This window comes from Abramis brama, assembly GCF_963993115.1.
Source record: "Abramis brama genome assembly, chromosome: 6".
NCBI lineage: Eukaryota > Metazoa > Chordata > Actinopteri > Cypriniformes > Leuciscidae > Abramis > Abramis brama.
In genome coordinates, this window is record NC_139968.1 from 6,083,266 (window position 1) to 6,100,782 (window position 17,517).

Consider the following 17,517-nt stretch of genomic DNA (forward strand, 5'->3'; position numbering starts at 1 on the left):
GAAATAAGAGTGACGTCCTCGGTGCATCGGCACTGAGCGCTGAGAGCCGAGTAACTGTCAAACAGTGTTTCTCAGGATTATATCCACTGAACGCTCAACCACACTAGTCAAAATGAGCTATTAAAGCCATCAACCCCCCAGGTATGTATTCCCATGCATTTTTAAATAAATACTGCGAATAATGTTGCTGGTAGTGTAAAGCGAAAGTAAATGTTTCAATGTGAAATACATGGCTATAATTGCGTTATTGTTATTGTTGTGTTTACACGATAACCCCGCGAAGCAGGACTAATCACTCGCTTTATTAAGGCATGTTAGAGCAAATGCCTTTTACTTAAGTATAGATTCATAGTGTCATGTTCTTGCACTGGGGATTCCCCATATGTTTCTCTCTCTCTCTCTCTCTCTCTCTCTCTCTCTCTCTCTCTCTCTCTCAGGAACAGACTTCTCGTTGCTTTAAAAGCTGCATTATGTAAAAGTAGTAACGCTTTGAAAATAATGAACGCTCAAAACACTTGGCCATAATAACGTCTTCATCCTGTGTGAACACTGCAATGATTTTAATCAGTTTATCTTGTTTTGGGGTGGAGGTGAAAAGATAAGTGTAGCACCATCGCACTTCTAAGAGGCAACATAAGAAAAGTTATGGGTTACTGTTAACTGAAACCCACTTGCTTAATTATGTCCCAAGTTAACTAATTAGATTGCATAGTGCACATTTGTTCACTCATGATTTATTTGATCTAAAATCTAATTGTGTGACAAATAAATGGAACAATTTAAATTATAAATTCATTGCTTACGTAATGGCAAGGAAATAAACAGGATGGAAATAAAGAGTGCTCAGCGAGGGATCATTTTTGTAATTTACTTAAACAAGAGTGTAATGTTTGTGACTGTGACAAACTAAAAATAATAAAAATCCATTGCTGTGAGAGCTAAACAGGAAAAGGAACCGGCTTTGGTTCAAGTGATGTTATAAAAGACAAACAGGATGACTGTGTACATTTTGAATAAAACAATTAGTGTAATATAATATTAATTTAGTATTATATTAAATATTTTGACAGAAAACTGAACTTTCTGGTATCCGGTTAGTTTTATATCCTTGTAGCCAGAAATATTTTTAATTGTGAATGTGAATGTGTGTTTGAATACTTGATTCTGATTGGCTGGAAGGTGTGAAATAAAACCGTTTAATGAACAGGTAGTTCAAAGTCAATTTAATCAGTATTCTACTTTAATGCGCTGTTATCATTGAAGCACACACACACACACTCACACATATAATCCACGGCTAGCTGTTCTTTCATTTAATGCACAGCTAGCCATGGATTATCCCTTACATATATAACTTTGATATAAAGATCAACTTTAGAGTTGCTAATAACAAAAGAAACATTAAACAGAATTGTATTTAACAATTATAAATTATTTTAAGTTTTCTTCTGTTGTGTCAGACCTAACATTACCTTCTGGTAATGTCACCAGGTGTCCATGGCCACAGAGGAGAACGAGCTTCCCGGGTTCTCGAGCTCTGAGTCCATGAGGTCATGGGAGCTGGAATCCGTTCTGACCAATCGCACTCTGCGCTTCGTGTTGAGGTTAGAGCAACAGTTCGTGTGCCCGTCCTGCGGTGGGATCGTCCTGAACCCTCACCAGACGGGCTGTGGGCACATTTTCTGTGCTCAGTGCGTAAAGGCATACATGTAAGAAAAAGAAATTAGTTAAATTAATTAAACAATTTGTTGTATATCAGCAAATATAAACATGACTCTCAGCATCTAAAATGATTTGGCAATGTGTAAACTTTCTTCTTTTCAGTGAAAATGGGGGAAGTTCGAAATGTCCTTTAGACAGCAGTCCTATAAAACCTGAGGAGGTGAGATGATAAACTTTTTTTAAATAAGTATTTATCTGCACGTATCATGAGTGTGGCTTAATTTTCCATTATATTCCACTGAATAGCAATTCCAATCCTTGCAGGTTTTTCAGGACAACTGCTGTAAAAGGGAACTGCTAAACTTAGACGTCTACTGCACCAATGCCCCAGACTGTAAGCAGAGGGTTCCTTTATGTAACCTGCAGGTAAAGGGCAAAACGTGACGTAATATGCTGTAAGTTGATGATGAAAAACTGTTTCCATCTTTCAGAGCCGAGTAATATCAGTTCTACCTCTCTTTCTCAGGATCATCTAAAAGCTTGCCAGTATGAGCACATTAGATGCTCCAACTCAGGCTGCACCGACACTGTGTTACGCAAAACCCTAATGGACCATCAGAAGAACGTCTGTTCCTTCCGCCTGGATTCCTGCCACTACTGCAGGCAATCTTTTCCCGTATCCCAACTGCAGGTCAGAATGCTTCCGTGTCTCAGAAGTGCATAGTCATCTTAGGTGTGTTTGTTTCTAATCTTGCCTCTGAACTATGCCAGGCCCATCAGAAGACTTCATGCCCGGAAGTTGAAGTCGCCTGTTCCAACAAGTGTCTGCAGATGATCAAGAGACACAAGGTGTGACTCAGTCAGATACTTCACTCCAGGAGAGCACCACTTTTAGAAAGTTCTTATTGTGATGAATGTGCACCTAGTGCTTTTTTGTAAATCTTTTTTATTACCCTCTCTTCAGATTAATATGGAGCCTCTAAGGGGACACAGTGATCTCATATTTTTTCCATCAACATGTTCCCTTAGGGGCTCAGTGGCTTTAAATATGTATTTTTCTGCACTTATCATGAGTGTAGCTTACATTTCTATTATATTCTACGGAATACCAGTTCCTATCCTTACAGGTTTTTCAAGACAACCTTTTCGTTTGCTTGTAAAACCATTGCATTCCCCCGAGAACCTTTGCATTCGCTCGTTAAACCTTTGCTTTCCCCCCGAGAACCATTGTGTTCCCTCGCCAAATCATTGCGTTCCCCCGAGAACCTTTGTGTTCCCTCGCCAAACCATTGCATTCCCCTGAGAACCTTTGTGTTCCCTCGCCAAACCATTGCGTTCCCCTGAGAACCTTTGCGTTTCCTCGCCAAACCATTGTGTTCCCACAAGAACCTTTGCGTTCCCTCGCCAAACCATTGTGTTCCCCCGAGAACCTTTGTGTTCCCTCGCCAAACCATTGCATTCCCCTGAGAACCTTTGCATTCCCTCGCCAAATCATTGCGTTCCCCTGAGAACCTTTGCGTTCCCTCGCCAAATCATTGCGTTCCCCTGAGAACCTTTGCGTTCCCTCGCCAAATCATTGCGTTCCCCCGAGAACCTTTGTGTTCCCTCGCCAAATCATTGCGTTCCCCTGAGAACCTTTGTGTTCCCTCGCCAAATCATTGCGTTCCCCTGAGAACCTTTGTGTTCCCCTGAAAACCTTTGTGTTCCCTCACCAAACCTTTGTGTTCCCTCGCCAAATCATTGCGTTCCCCTGAGAACCTTTGTGTTCCCCTGAGAACCTTTGTGTTCCCTCACCAAACCTTTGTGTTCCCTCGCCAAACCATTGCGTTCCCCCGAGAAGCTTTGTGTTCCCTCACCAAACCTTTGTGTTCCCTCGCCAAACCATTGCGTTCCCCCGAGAACCTTTGTGTTCCCTCACCAAACCTTTGTGTTCCCTCGCCAAACCATTGCGTTCCCCCGAGAACCTTTGCGTTCCCCCGAGAACCTTTGTGTTCCCTCACCAAACCTTTGTGTTCCCCTGAGAACCTTTGTGTTCCCTCGCCAAACCATTCCGTTCACCTGAGAACTTTTGTGTTCCTTCACCAAACCTTTGTGTTCCCTCGCCAAACCATTGCGTTCCCCCGAGAACCTTTGCGTTCCCCCGAGAACCTTTGTGTTCCCTCACCAAACCTTTGTGTTCCCTCACCAAACCATTGCATTCCCCTGAGAACCTTTGTGTTCCCTCGCCAAACCATTGCGTTCCCCTGAGAACCTTTGCGTTCCCTCGCCAAACCATTGTGTTCCCACAAGAACCTTTGCGTTCCCTCGCCAAACCATTGTGTTCCCCCGAGAACCTTTGTGTTCCCTCGCCAAACCATTGCGTTCCCCCGAGAAGCTTTGTGTTCCCTCACCAAACCTTTGTGTTCCCTCGCCAAACCATTGCGTTCCCCCGAGAACCTTTGTGTTCCCTCACCAAACCTTTGTGTTCCCTCGCCAAACCATTGCGTTCCCCCGAGAACCTTTGCGTTCCCCCGAGAACCTTTGTGTTCCCTCACCAAACCTTTGTGTTCCCCTGAGAACCTTTGTGTTCCCTCGCCAAACCATTCCGTTCACCTGAGAACTTTTGTGTTCCTTCACCAAACCTTTGTGTTCCCTCGCCAAACCATTGCGTTCCCCCGAGAACCTTTGCGTTCCCCCGAGAACCTTTGTGTTCCCTCGCCAAATCATTGCGTTCCCTCGCCAAACCATTGCATTCCCCTGAGAACCTTTGTGTTCCCTCGCCAAACCATTGCGTTCCCCTGAGAACCTTTGCGTTCCCTCGCCAAACCATTGTGTTCCCACAAGAACCTTTGCGTTCCCTCGCCAAACCATTGTGTTCCCCCGAGAACCTTTGTGTTCCCTCGCCAAACCATTGCATTCCCCTGAGAACCTTTGCATTCCCTCACCAAATCATTGCGTTCCCCTGAGAACCTTTGCGTTCCCTCGCCAAATCATTGCGTTCCCCTGAGAACCTTTGCGTTCCCTCGCCAAATCATTGCGTTCCCCCGAGAACCTTTGTGTTCCCTCGCCAAATCATTGCGTTCCCCTGAGAACCTTTGTGTTCCCTCGCCAAATCATTGCGTTCCCCTGAGAACCTTTGTGTTCCCCTGAGAACCTTTGTGTTCCCTCACCAAACCTTTGTGTTCCCTCGCCAAATCATTGCGTTCCCCTGAGAACCTTTGTGTTCCCCTGAGAACCTTTGTGTTCCCTCACCAAACCTTTGTGTTCCCTCGCCAAACCATTGCGTTCCCCCGAGAAGCTTTGTGTTCCCTCACCAAACCTTTGTGTTCCCTCGCCAAACCATTGCGTTCCCCCGAGAACCTTTGTGTTCCCTCACCAAACATTTGTGTTCCCTCGCCAAACCATTGCGTTCCCCCGAGAACCTTTGCGTTCCCCCGAGAACCTTTGTGTTCCCTCACCAAACCTTTGTGTTCCCCTGAGAACCTTTGTGTTCCCTCGCCAAACCATTCCGTTCACCTGAGAACTTTTGTGTTCCTTCACCAAACCTTTGTGTTCCCTCGCCAAACCCCGAGAACCTTTGCCCCCGAGAACCTTTGCGTTCCCCCGAGAACCTTTGTGTTCCCTCACCAAACCTTTGTGTTCCCTCACCAAACCTTTGTGTTCCCTCGCCAAACCATTGCGTTCCCCCGAGAACCTTTGTGTTCCCCTGAGAACCTTTGTGTTCCCTCACCAAACCTTTGCGTTCCCCTGAGAACCTTTGTGTTCCCTCGCCAAACCATTCCGTTCCCCCAGAACCTTTGCGTTCCCCTGAGAACCTTTGTGTTCCCTCACCAAACTTTTGTGTTCCCCTGAGAACCTTTGTGTTCCCTCACCAAACTTTTGTGTTCCCCTGAGAACCTTTGCGTTCCCCCGAGAACCTTTGTGTTCCCTCACCAAACTTTTGTGTTCCCCTGAGAACCTTTGCGTTCCCCCGAGAACCTTTGTGTTCCCTCGCCAAACCATTCCGTTCCCCCGAGAACCTTTGTGTTCCCTCACCAAACTTTTGTGTTCCCCTGAGAACCTTTGTGTTCCCTCGCCAAACCATTCCGTTCCCCCGAGAACCTTTGTGTTCCCTCACCAAACTTTTGTGTTCCCCTGAGAACCTTTGCGTTCCCTCACCAAACCATTGCGTTCCCCTGAGAACCTTTGCGTTCCCTCACCAAACCATTCCGTTCCCCCGAGAACCTTTGTGTTCCCTCACCAAACTTTTGTGTTCCCCTGAGAACCTTTGCGTTCCCTCACCAAACCATTCCGTTCCCCCGAGAACCTTTGTGTTCCCTCACCAAACCATTGCGTTCCCCTGAGAACCTTTGCGTTCCCTCACCAAACCATTCCGTTCCCCCGAGAACCTTTGTGTTCCCTCACCAAACTTTTGTGTTCCCCTGAGAACCTTTGCGTTCCCTCACCAAACTTTTGTGTTCCCCTGAGAACCTTTGTGTTCCCTCGCCAAACCATTGCGTTCCCCTGAGAACCTTTGCGTTCCCTCACCAAACCATTCCGTTCCCCCGAGAACCTTTGTGTTCCCTCACCAAACTTTTGTGTTCCCCTGAGAACCTTTGCGTTCCCTCACCAAACTTTTGTGTTCCCCTGAGAACCTTTGTGTTCCCTCACCAAACCATTGCGTTCCCCTGAGAACCTTTGCGTTCCCTCACCAAACCATTCCGTTCCCCCGAGAACCTTTGTGTTCCCTCACCAAACCATTGCGTTCCCCTGAGAACCTTTGTGTTCCCTCGCCAAACCATTCCGTTCCCCCGAGAACCTTTGTGTTCCCTCACCAAACTTTTGTGTTCCCCTGAGAACCTTTGCGTTCCCTCACCAAACCATTCCGTTCCCCCGAGAACCTTTGTGTTCCCTCACCAAACTTTTGTGTTCCCCCCAGAACCTTTGCGTTCCCTCACCAAACCATTGCGTTCGTTCACTAAACCTTTGCGTTCCCCAAGAACCATTGCTTACAAAGTTTAGCTAATTTCTTGAACAATATGTGGACAGACTCATGAGAGTTTAAACTTTTATTTTAAAGTCGCGATGAATGAACAGTTTGCATAGAAACACATTGATGTATTCTCCTGTGTTGGCGTGGGTTTATAGATTATTTATGTTATCAATCTGGTGAAATGGCGCACATTGCGTTCCCATTTGAACGTCATAAGCAACCCAAACTCTCAGCATATCAGCATAAGATTGGGTTGGGTTGCTTAAGATAGCATTAGTTAAACGAGCTGCTGCTGTTCTGATAAGATGTCAGGCCACTTCTTCTTTTCATCCCCCCACCACGGGTGTGATAAATATTAACCATCACGGTGTTTAATAGTGTTTTGTGTGTGCTCCCTTAACATGGCTTCTCACCTACCGGCTAGCGAAACGGAAATTCCTATACCAGTCAGAGGGGATTTCTCTGGGTTCGGTCCAGATGCAGATCTCAGAGCCCTTTCCTCGGATAGCACACCAAATATGCATATTTTATACTATTTCTGATTTAAATGTGAACTCGTGAATGTTATATTTCCTCCCAACTCATATTTTTCCATCAGCATGTCCCCTTAGGGGCTCTGTTGAAAGCTGATTATCAGACTTAATTTGCTCATTTCTGCTTTTTGATCCCATTCCAGCTGCAGGCGCATGCTGACGAGTGTCCTGAAGTGGAGACGGACTGCATTTATAAAAACTATGGCTGCACAGTCAGAGTAAGAACACATTCAAATTCAACACTGAAACAAGTGAAAGTGTCTTTTTATCAGTGTTGTCCTATTTAATGAACTAGGCTGCATTTCTCATTAGCATCGTGAGCTAAGTTGATTGTAGAGTGGTGACAGTGGTTTTACGATCTACTTAGGCTTACGATGTTTCTGGGAAATGCTGTCCTGATCGTTAAAATACATAAGCTTTGGAGATCTCAGCCTTTGAACTCTGTCTTATCCAGGATAAAAGAGGGAAAGTGCAAATTCATGAAAACACAGAGTTCAGTTCTCATGTTCGGCTTGTCCTGGAAAGTAACACCAAACTTGAGAAACAGGTATGAATTGTCAATGCAAAATACAAAATGAAAAAGAGAAATTCTGGAGAAAACATTATCTCTAAGTACATCCCATCAAATGTTATAATAAAAGGGATAGAAACAAATGAATGAAAATGTGTGTTTGTAATTTAATTACTTAAGAGATAGATGCTGAAACACATAGAGAATGCAAAGAATTACTTCATGTTTGTCTCTTGTAGGTTATTGCTTAATTACAAATCTTCAATGTAATATAAAAATGGTCATGTTTGTAGGTGGAACAGTTGCAGCAGGATATGATCGTCCAACAGGGGGCGCTGAAGGACAAAAGTCTTGTGGTCAGCAGTCTGGACAGGGATGTCACCATGTGTGATAGCACACTTACTACCTTACAGGTAAAGAAACCCTGAGTTCAGTCAAGCTACTAAGTGCAAAACCGATGATTGTCCTGTAATTTTAGAATCCATAAAATCCAATGCCAAGTTAAAGGAACAGCTCACCGACCCCACCCACCAAGTTGACCTGTTATCTGAACATATAGCAACAATAATTTTGTGTAAAAGTGTAAATTATGGTTCCTATTTAGGAAATCAAGTAATCACCATTCATTATACATTAACTCATTATTGCCAGTACTGTATTTGGTCATAGTGGTGATTAAGAGCTTGACTAGATTCACATCCTGAACATGCGTACCTGTGGAGGATATTATGGTATGTGGTCAGAGTGTGCTGAATGATCTGTGTTTGTGTGGCAGAGGTCTGTGGACGAGCAGAGGGTGCGGATCTGCAGTGTGCAGCGTGAACTGCGGGATCTGCGGGGCGTTCTGGGGTCTGAGTTAAGCGAAGAGATCCCGAGCCTGCGGGCATCACTGGACTCGCTCAGACAGCAGGTGGCCGTCACTGAAAGCCTCAGGGAACATCTGGGTGAGTCGAGTCTGATTGGCCACATGAATGTTGACACTGTTTACTTGTAAAGAGCTACTGAACAAGATGGGTGAAACTTGAAACGCACTATTCTACGTTTGTGAATGCAAAGGTGTTTGGCTTCACAAGTTCAGTTTCACACATTGTGTTCAAAACGCATGACCTTTAGGTGGGTCAGAGATGGGAATTGACTAAGAGATTGTGTAGGCTCTCGAACATCACTAAGAAGGCTGTTCCTGACTCTAAATTGCCCATAGGTGTGAGTAACCCCTGTGATGCTAGAACAGGCTTCAACAACCCGACATAGGACAAGCCGTTTGGAAAATGGATACGTGTTGTGTTTTCAGTCTTATTGCAAGGAGAGATATAGTGGGCATTCGAGTAAACCAGGGGGGGCTAACCCAGCGCATAGAGGACTACCTTCCTGCAGACTGTAGTTCCAACACTGCGGGTTCTGCAGGTTGGTAGCACAAATGGTCCTCTATAGCCAGCTTTACCTTTAGGCCAAAGGCCAGCTCATGTAGTTTTTACTGGTTTAGACATTTGAAGGCTAATATGTTGCCCTTTTGAGGTTTGCTGTTGTTGCAGTCAGGGCCGGGGGAAGACAATCCGGCGCTCTGGGCAAAATAGGAATATGCCGCTCCCTACGTTCAAATTTTTAAGAGAAAAAAGGCCAATTTATCACATACAGTGGGTACGGAAAGTATTCATACCCCCGGTAAATATGATCAAAAATGGCTGTAAAAAATAAATCTTTCATTCAAAAAATTTGATCTTTCATTCAAAAAATTGGCAAAAATCTAACCTTTCATTGAAGTAAAAGAATTCAAATTGGGGGGGAAATCACATTATGAAATAAATGTTTTTCTCCAAAACACGTTGGCCACAATTATTCATACCCCTAGAATGTTTTATGAATGAAATATCTCTGAAGTATATTCCCATTAATATTTACCTTTTTTAGCACACCAGGGTGACTAGGAACATGAAATTGTCCAGCTATGACTTCTTGTTTCACAGGAGTTTAAATATGAGGAAACACAAAGGCCAAATTCCCTTAATCATCCATCACAATGTGTAAAACCAAATAATACAGTTCTGATTTGCAGCAAAAGATTGTTGAGCGTCACAAAATAGAAAGTGGCTGTAAGAAAATTGCTAAATAATTGAAAATACTCATTTTGACCATCAGGGCAATAATTAAGAAGTTATAATCAAGTAAAAATGTTACAAATCTGCCTGGAAGAGGACGTGTGTCTATATTGTCTTAATGCACGGTGAGGAGGATGGTTTGAGTGGCCAAAGACTCTTCAAGGATCACAGATGGAGAATTGCAGAGATTAGTTGAGTCTTGGGGTCAGAAAGCCTATTAAAAAAAAATCAAACAACCCCTACATCACCACATGTTGTTTGGGAGGGTTTCAAGAAAAATGCTCCTCGCTCATCCAAAAACAAACTCCAGCATATTCAGTGGTCAGACACGACTGGAACTTATCTTGGAGTAATCCAATTTGCGACAGATTTGGTGCTCAATTGAAATTTCGGCTAATCCATTCAAATGGTCTTAGGTATGTTTGGTGACATGGTGACACTTGCTATGTTTACATGCACACCTTTTGTTTCAATCGGACTGAATTCATTCTGATTGATGAATCCGAACGTAGTGTTTGTCAATGCTAAATAAAGTGATCAGGTTGATGTGCGCGTTTATATGTCACAAGCTTCAAATCGGAATAGATTTTTTGACATGCACCACTGCACAAATACACAGTTTCCCGCTCTTTGAGCATAATCACTATTCTCCTACATTGGTTCTTTATTTATTTTAAACAGCAGACTTAATATCCGTATCTGGTCAAAATTTGGAGACAATGAGCAAATGAACCGTTGTGCCGCTGCTTATATTGATACCCCTTCCCTGCACCCAAAACCAGTCATCTGTGGATGAGAGTCTGAAACCAGGACTGGTGGGACGTTGTCCTGCTCCACTTCACAGACGCAGTGAAAGGAGAATTATAGAATGACGGGACACTCATTTATGACACTTTATTCAGTAGGAAGAACAGATGTTCAGCGCGTCACACGTCATTACGTTATTTCAGCGTCACTGCACATGCGCGGCCCAGTTTCGGTTTTCAATCCGATCAAGTGTTTACATGTTCTCTCGATCGGATTAGAAAAGGAATAAACCAACCCTTTCAATTTCAAAGAAATTTCATTTGGATCGAGCTCAATCGGATAAATTAGTGTTTACATGAAGGCTTTATGGATTATTTGGTAGCATGTAAACATAGCCATTGTTGATCGCAGGTAGTTCTTCACAAGTTTGAGATGCTCGTGCTCGTCATGGTGCGGCACCCTCTAGTGTCTGACGCCCTGGGCAATTGCCCAGTTTGCCCAGCACTTCCGCCAGCCCTGGTCGCAGTAATGCAAGAACTTTTAAAAGTGTCCAATTCTGTTCCTTGAGCCCTCCTAACTGCAAAGTTTAGCTCCAACCTTAATTAAACCTGATCAAGGACTTCAGGAGTACTAGAAACCTCCAGATAGGTCTGTTGGAACAGTTTGGAGTTAAATTCTGCAAGAAAGTGGCCCTCCAGGACCAGGACTGGACACCCCTGGTTAAAGCTAAGTTGTTAGTTTTCAGTGAAACGCAAAATAAAGCACACAGTCAGTTTCCATACCATGATAGTAAATTGTGACCATGTCTGTCAAACACCAAAAAAGTACTATAAAAGTAGTCCAGAAAAAAAAAAAATCCTTGTAACTAAATTCCACGATTTCTAAAGCTGTATAATAACTGACCAAAATATTAGCCTGAAAATCTTCCCCTCAATCAAAGCTCTGAGACTCATGTCTGTCAGATTCAAAATAGCATGTTGATGCGTCAGGCCAGGTTGGATGTCACTGATGTCATTTGATCACGAGACCAGTCAAAGCGTTTGAATTCGAACGTCCTTTTTGGAGATTGACAGATGTGGTTACCAAGAACTGTGGAAAAGAGGAGTGAGAAGATTGTTCAAAATTTCTACTTTTGTGTTCAGTGAATAATAACATTTGATGTGGCCCTGACACACCAAACCACCATCAAAGAAGCAGTGGTTTTGAAAGCTGACTCGTGTTGCCTCATGTCACCTGAGTCTGGACCACAAGTTTGCGCTTGAACCCAGCAAAAACTACATTCAATGTCCAACTAGCCTGTATGTTCTTAACCTGCGTGAGAGGAAATAACTCTCCAAACCAGTAGTCTGTATTCGTCCATCAAAAAGGGAAACTGGAAAAGCTAGGACTTCGGATATACAAATAATGTTCATACCAATCTCGCTCACCACAGGCGTATTGGTTGAAAATAATCACAGATGATATGAAGATGAAAAATCGGTGTGCCCTCATTACTTCAACATTGACTTGCTTTTGCACTTGTTCACTACGCCAAACAGCTAATCGGAATGATCTTAATTGGCCGAAAAGCCACTATTGGGTGTCCGACTAGTGTTAACAGTGCAGAACACATCACAAAAACTAAACCCTTAACGACAGCCGTCCAACAGCCAACCATTGGCTTGGTGTGTCACAGCCTATACAGATTCAGAACAATAAGATGAGTAAATTACAGAGTTTGTTTCTAGTCTTAAGCCCTATTCGGACGGGATTAGTTTAACAAGGGTAGATGGAGTAATACAATTTTACCACAGGACGTCTGTAATATTAATGGCCAATTCGCACGGGATAAGATATCTCAGTAAAATTAGCAGAAGTGGGAGGGGTAACTCAATTTACACACCGCCGTCACCCTCCTGTCATTATGTGCGCATTGCGTTGCTTACTGATATCATGTGCACGAACAACCTATATTTATATATACAAATAAAACAGTTAGGTCCAGTCAAACAATGTATTAATTAAATTCAGAATGGATTATGTTGGTAATAGGCTAACATTTAGCTAACGCTAAAAGAAGTTTCAACAAGTGCTTTCGATCTTCTTTTTGATCTGAACGGTGTGGAAAGCACTTGAGTTTTGCCACAGACTTGTCCCAGCGTCTAGAACGCAACTGAATGCTTCTTCAAGCACCTCCATACTAAAAACAAACATGAAATGACGGAATATTTACGTACATATTTACATCGGGTCTATTCGCAAGGGATTAGCATTACATGAGGTAATTTTTCCAGACCTTTTTCCAGAAGATTAAAGTCGCCTTAATCTTTACTGACATTGTCCGTAATGATCGCTGAGATACACATTCGAACAGGACTGAAATCTCTGATAAGCTCTGGTAATAATTACATTACCCCACCTCTCCATGTTCAACTTATCCCGTCCGAATAGGGCTATAGATTTATTACCAACCTCACACAATACAGTAATATCCAGATGTATCCTCTTTATAGCGCTGTAACAGGAGCTGTGTATGTGTTTGTGTCCCTCAGGTGCGTTAGAGCAGACGTGTCAACGTCATACACGTTTGTTAGACATCCACGTGGAACAGCTGCAGTGTAACGAGCAGCGTGTCCGCCAGCTCGAGTCCACCTCCTTTGATGGGAAGCTCATCTGGAAAGTGCGTGACTACTGGCACCGGAAAGAAGCTGGCATCGTCCTCAACTCGACCCCCTTCTACACCAGTCGTAGCGGCTACAAGCTTAGCCTGCGGGCTTACCTTGGTGGGGACAACTCAGGGAGAGGCACTCACATGTCGCTCTATGTCACGATAATGCGCGGAGACTTCGACTCCCTCTTGCCATGGCCGTTTCGTCAGAACACAACGTTAACATTGCTGGATCAAAGCAGCACTAGGAACCACTTGAGCAGTACTTTCATCCCTGATTCCAGCGATAGCTTTAGACGGCCAACATCTGATGCTAATGTGGCCACAGGATTCCCACGATTCATTTCCCACAGTGATCTGGAGGTCCCTCGGAACGCCACGTATGTGAGAGACGACACACTGTTCATCAAAGTAAAAGTGGACACAACTGGATTAGAGGACTTGTAGCGCTCCCAAAACAGTGTCCTGGAGTCACTATAGCAGGATTCCTCAAGTCCTGCCCCGCTGAGTTCAGCTCAAACCCGGATAAAACTCACTTACCTGTAACTCTGAAGAGTGTGTTCAGGCTTTGTGGTGGGACTCACAGGTGTGTTGAACCAGGGTCGAAATTAAGTTCCGCGTAAAAATGTCCCCCTCAGAAAGTCCCTGCTCACGAGGTAGCACTTTTTCAAAGTTCAGCAACTTTCGGGAGATGGTCCTCACTGCAGAACACGAAATCCAGGGGGAGGAGTTGGATCCAGATCCCACCTCCCACCTTACATATACCTAAACCTACCAATCTCCACCCCCTGATCCCTAAACCCACCCCTAAACTTACCCATCTCCACCCCCTGATCCCTAAACCCACCCCTAAACCTACCAATCTCCACCCCCTGATCCCTAAACCCACCCCTAAACCTACCCATCTCCACCCCCTGATCCCTAAACCCACCCCTAAACCTACCCATCTCCACCCCCTGATCCCTAAACCCACCCCTAAACCTACCCATCTCCACCCCCTGATCCCTAAACCCACCCCTAAACCTACCCATCTCCACCCTCTGATCCCTAAACCCACCCCTAAACCTACCCATCTCCACCCCCTGATCCCTAAACCCACCCCTAAACCTACAATCTCCACCCCTTAGATCTGGATCCAACTCCGCCCCCTGGATCTCGTGTACTGCAGTGAGGTGCTACTGACTTTCGGGGGTGAGACTTGGGCGCTGAACTTGCTGATTGGTTGAGTTCACGCAGCATTTTGATTGGTTGAGTCTATGCAGCATTTTATTTCAACCACCATTTTTAAAAGTCTGTTGTGCAGTGAGAATTCGCTATTCAAATCAAAACAAGAGAGTTTTGAAACAAAATACGACTGGGATGAGCAGTCGCATGCAATCCTAAGTCACCGGACTAATTTGCCTAATCTTCACGGTACTTTAGACCACGATGGAAACGCAAAAGCAACAGGTCTGGGGGGTTATTGTGAAAAAAGTTCCTTGGACAAATTGTTCCGGGTAATTTCGGTGGAAACGTGGCTTTTAATTAGGGTTGGATCTAAACTCTGCAGGACAGTGGCCCTCCAGGACCGGATTTGAGGAATCCCTATAGTGTCACATAATATTCGGGTGAAGACATTTGTTGTAGTAACACTGGTCATGTTTACATGCACAGATTTGAATCAGTCTGAAACATTTCAAATCAACTGAAGGTTCTGAATGTACTGCTCATATGTGCCATATTTATAAAAATATCAGTTTGCATGTGCATGAATTAAATTCTGCACATGAGAAGAGTATGAAGTGTTTCCAAAAGGCCTAAAGTATAATTGTTTATGGAGTTATGATGGTTACTGGCTATTTCCAGCCAAGATCCGTTTCTGCGGCGCGGGTCAGTGGGTCAGTGGTAAGGGAGCTCATCTTGTCATAGTGATTGGTGCAGATCGTAGTGCACTGGCCCGCAACACGTTTGGAGACCCTGGGTCATGTCTTCATCTCCTATCCCAGTCTCTCTCCCCTGTTTCTCTGTCTCTACAACTTAAAAAAATTGATGCATTGATGAAATATTCAATAAGGTCAATAACACACATTCAGAAAATAGGTTGAATTTTCATCTTTTTTACTTGATTTTCCTCCTCTCTGTTGTGTCCTGAAGACAGCAATGCTGTAAATGATTGTTTTTGACTTACCACTTGAGTTAATAAAGAAAATCTGGACTCTTCAAACATTGGTTCTCGATGCTGGATGCTATCCTTACAGCATTTGTTGTGGAAAAGGGGTTTTGTTTTAAAGGGATAGTTCACCCAAAAATGAAAATGCTGTCATCATTTACTCTTCCTCAAGTTGTTCCAAACCTGTATGACTTTCTTTCTTCTGCTGAACACAAAAGAAGATATTATAAAGAAGGTTGGTAATTAAACAGTTGCTGGTCCCCATTGACTTCCATAGTATTTTTTTTTCCTACTATGGAAGTCAATGGGGTCCATCAGTCGTTTGGTTACCGACTTTCTTCAAAATATCTTCTTTTGTGTTCAGCAGAAGAAAGAAAGTCATACAGGTTTGGAACAACTTGATGAAGAGTAAATGATGACAGCATTTTCATTTTTGGGTGAACTATCCCTTTAAGCTCATTGGTCATGGCTGTAATTGTTTTCAAGTTAAAGTTTGTTCAGCTGACAATATTTATAGCTAGCTGTCTGAATACCTTGCTGGTTTCAGGGTTCGTACACTTTTTCCAAGGTCAAATTCTAGCACTTTTCAAGCACTTTCCAGGTCCATTTTAAAGCTTTTTCCAGCACCTTACACTACCGTAAATTACATACCAATACATAGTTAAAATTCTTATTTAGTGTTTTTATCACATCAAAAGAGATAAACAGCCAAATGTTTCATAATAGCAGAGGGCTGCACGATATAGAAGAAAAATGAGATATGCGATAACTCATTAAATAATGCGATATTCAATATGCGATACGATAATGCTTAAAGTGTGTCAAATTAACTTAAATTATCTTTAAAATGATATAACCTACACATACGTGTTTCACATTCTTTTTGTGATAAGAAAATATCCCTACAACTTCAAGACAGTGAACATCAGTGTTTTACTGTAGCATAAGAAGTGTTATTTTAACATCACTGGGGTTTAGGGGTTCAGGTTATCCTATTCCTACATTAGGTTTATTTAACAACAGAAACTGATTAATCAAATGTAAAAATAAACACTGCTTAGTTTTCACTGCATGAATTAAATATACTGATTCTTATTAAAGCTACAAAAGTTAGCCTATTCAGCCAAAAGCAGTGAGTGATTTTCTTTGTCTTTTGTTCATGACCCGTTATTGCAAGCCTTTGCGATATGCAAGCAATTATGCATATTGTAATATATACATTTGCAATATTTCGATATATTGTGCAGCCCTAATATTTAAGCCAATCACAAGTTTTATTCTTCAAAATGTATCACTAAGTATATGAATAATATACTTTTCATTATATTAATGTCCAAATATTGCTGACCAGATAATGTGATTTATAGGCTGTAAAACTGAATTAATTTCAAATATGAAGACCGTTTTGGGACACATTCTTGATATAGACAAGGTTTGAACAATATCTGAGTGCACAGGCACCTGCCTGATAAATGTATTTCATTGCCTAGCTGTATTTCAGATGTCTTGGGCCAAGACATAACGTTAGCTAATACATTTACTGGAATAGAGCAGTGTAAATATTGCATAGGGCCATCCTAAACCTTACAGTAACAGTATACTACTTATGACACTGACTGATTTCAGTTCAGCAATCAACGACTGTTGTTATGCACTGGGCTAACGTTTGCAGGTTAATTTGCACGTTACAGTTCTGTAATTTTGGCAATGTTCACTGCATATTCCACAAATGAACATAACGGACATGCAATACTTACATTACATTATCACACCAAGTACTCTCAGTCACTAATGGCCCTTTCAGATAGGACGCGGACCGCGCTGCGCTATGAAATGAAACCGATATATTTCAATGGCTTGCGCCGCACGACTCGATCCAAAGCGGAGCTCAGCGCGCTCGCGCGCACACCGCGGTCAAAGTTTAAAATAGTTCAACTGTTGCCGCTGCGTGGCCAATAAAAACGGTGCATCCAAACAACCGCGGAAATCAAAATGAAAACTCCGCCTACTTTTGCTCTGGCAAATCAATCTGTATCTGATTCTGAAGGGCTACATTTTTTTCTCCATTTAATAAAGAACTATTTCGTCAGAAAGATATTTCTTGTGAAAGAAATACAGTTACAAATTCAAGCATTTTCAAGCATTTTATCCAAAATTCAAGCACTTTTCAAACCTTGAAAACGCAACATCAAAATTCAAGCACTTTCAAGGATTTCAAGCA

The 17,517-nt window shown here is 43.0% G+C and overlaps 1 protein-coding gene across 3 annotated transcripts in view; it reads left to right on the forward strand.

Annotated features, from left to right (window-relative positions):
- LOC311084524 (uncharacterized protein) overlaps window positions 1-17,517 on the forward strand; it is a 26,577-nt gene continuing 9,060 nt past the window's right edge. For 2 of the 3 annotated variants that reach the window (XM_084116628.1, XM_084116630.1), the window contains exons 1-10: window positions 6-141; window positions 1,492-1,709; window positions 1,825-1,882; window positions 1,987-2,088; window positions 2,189-2,353; window positions 2,434-2,511; window positions 7,290-7,364; window positions 7,601-7,693; window positions 7,951-8,070; window positions 8,433-8,601. In XM_084116628.1, coding sequence (XP_083972754.1) covers window positions 1,498-1,709; window positions 1,825-1,882; window positions 1,987-2,088; window positions 2,189-2,353; window positions 2,434-2,511; window positions 7,290-7,364; window positions 7,601-7,693; window positions 7,951-8,070; window positions 8,433-8,601 — 1,072 coding nt within the window. In that variant the 5' untranslated portion in view covers window positions 6-141; window positions 1,492-1,497. Of the gene's footprint in view, window positions 142-1,460; window positions 1,710-1,824; window positions 1,883-1,986; window positions 2,089-2,188; window positions 2,354-2,433; window positions 2,512-7,289; window positions 7,365-7,600; window positions 7,694-7,950; window positions 8,071-8,432; window positions 8,602-17,517 lie in introns of all 3 variants that reach the window. The other variant, XM_084116629.1, reaches the window with a different exon arrangement.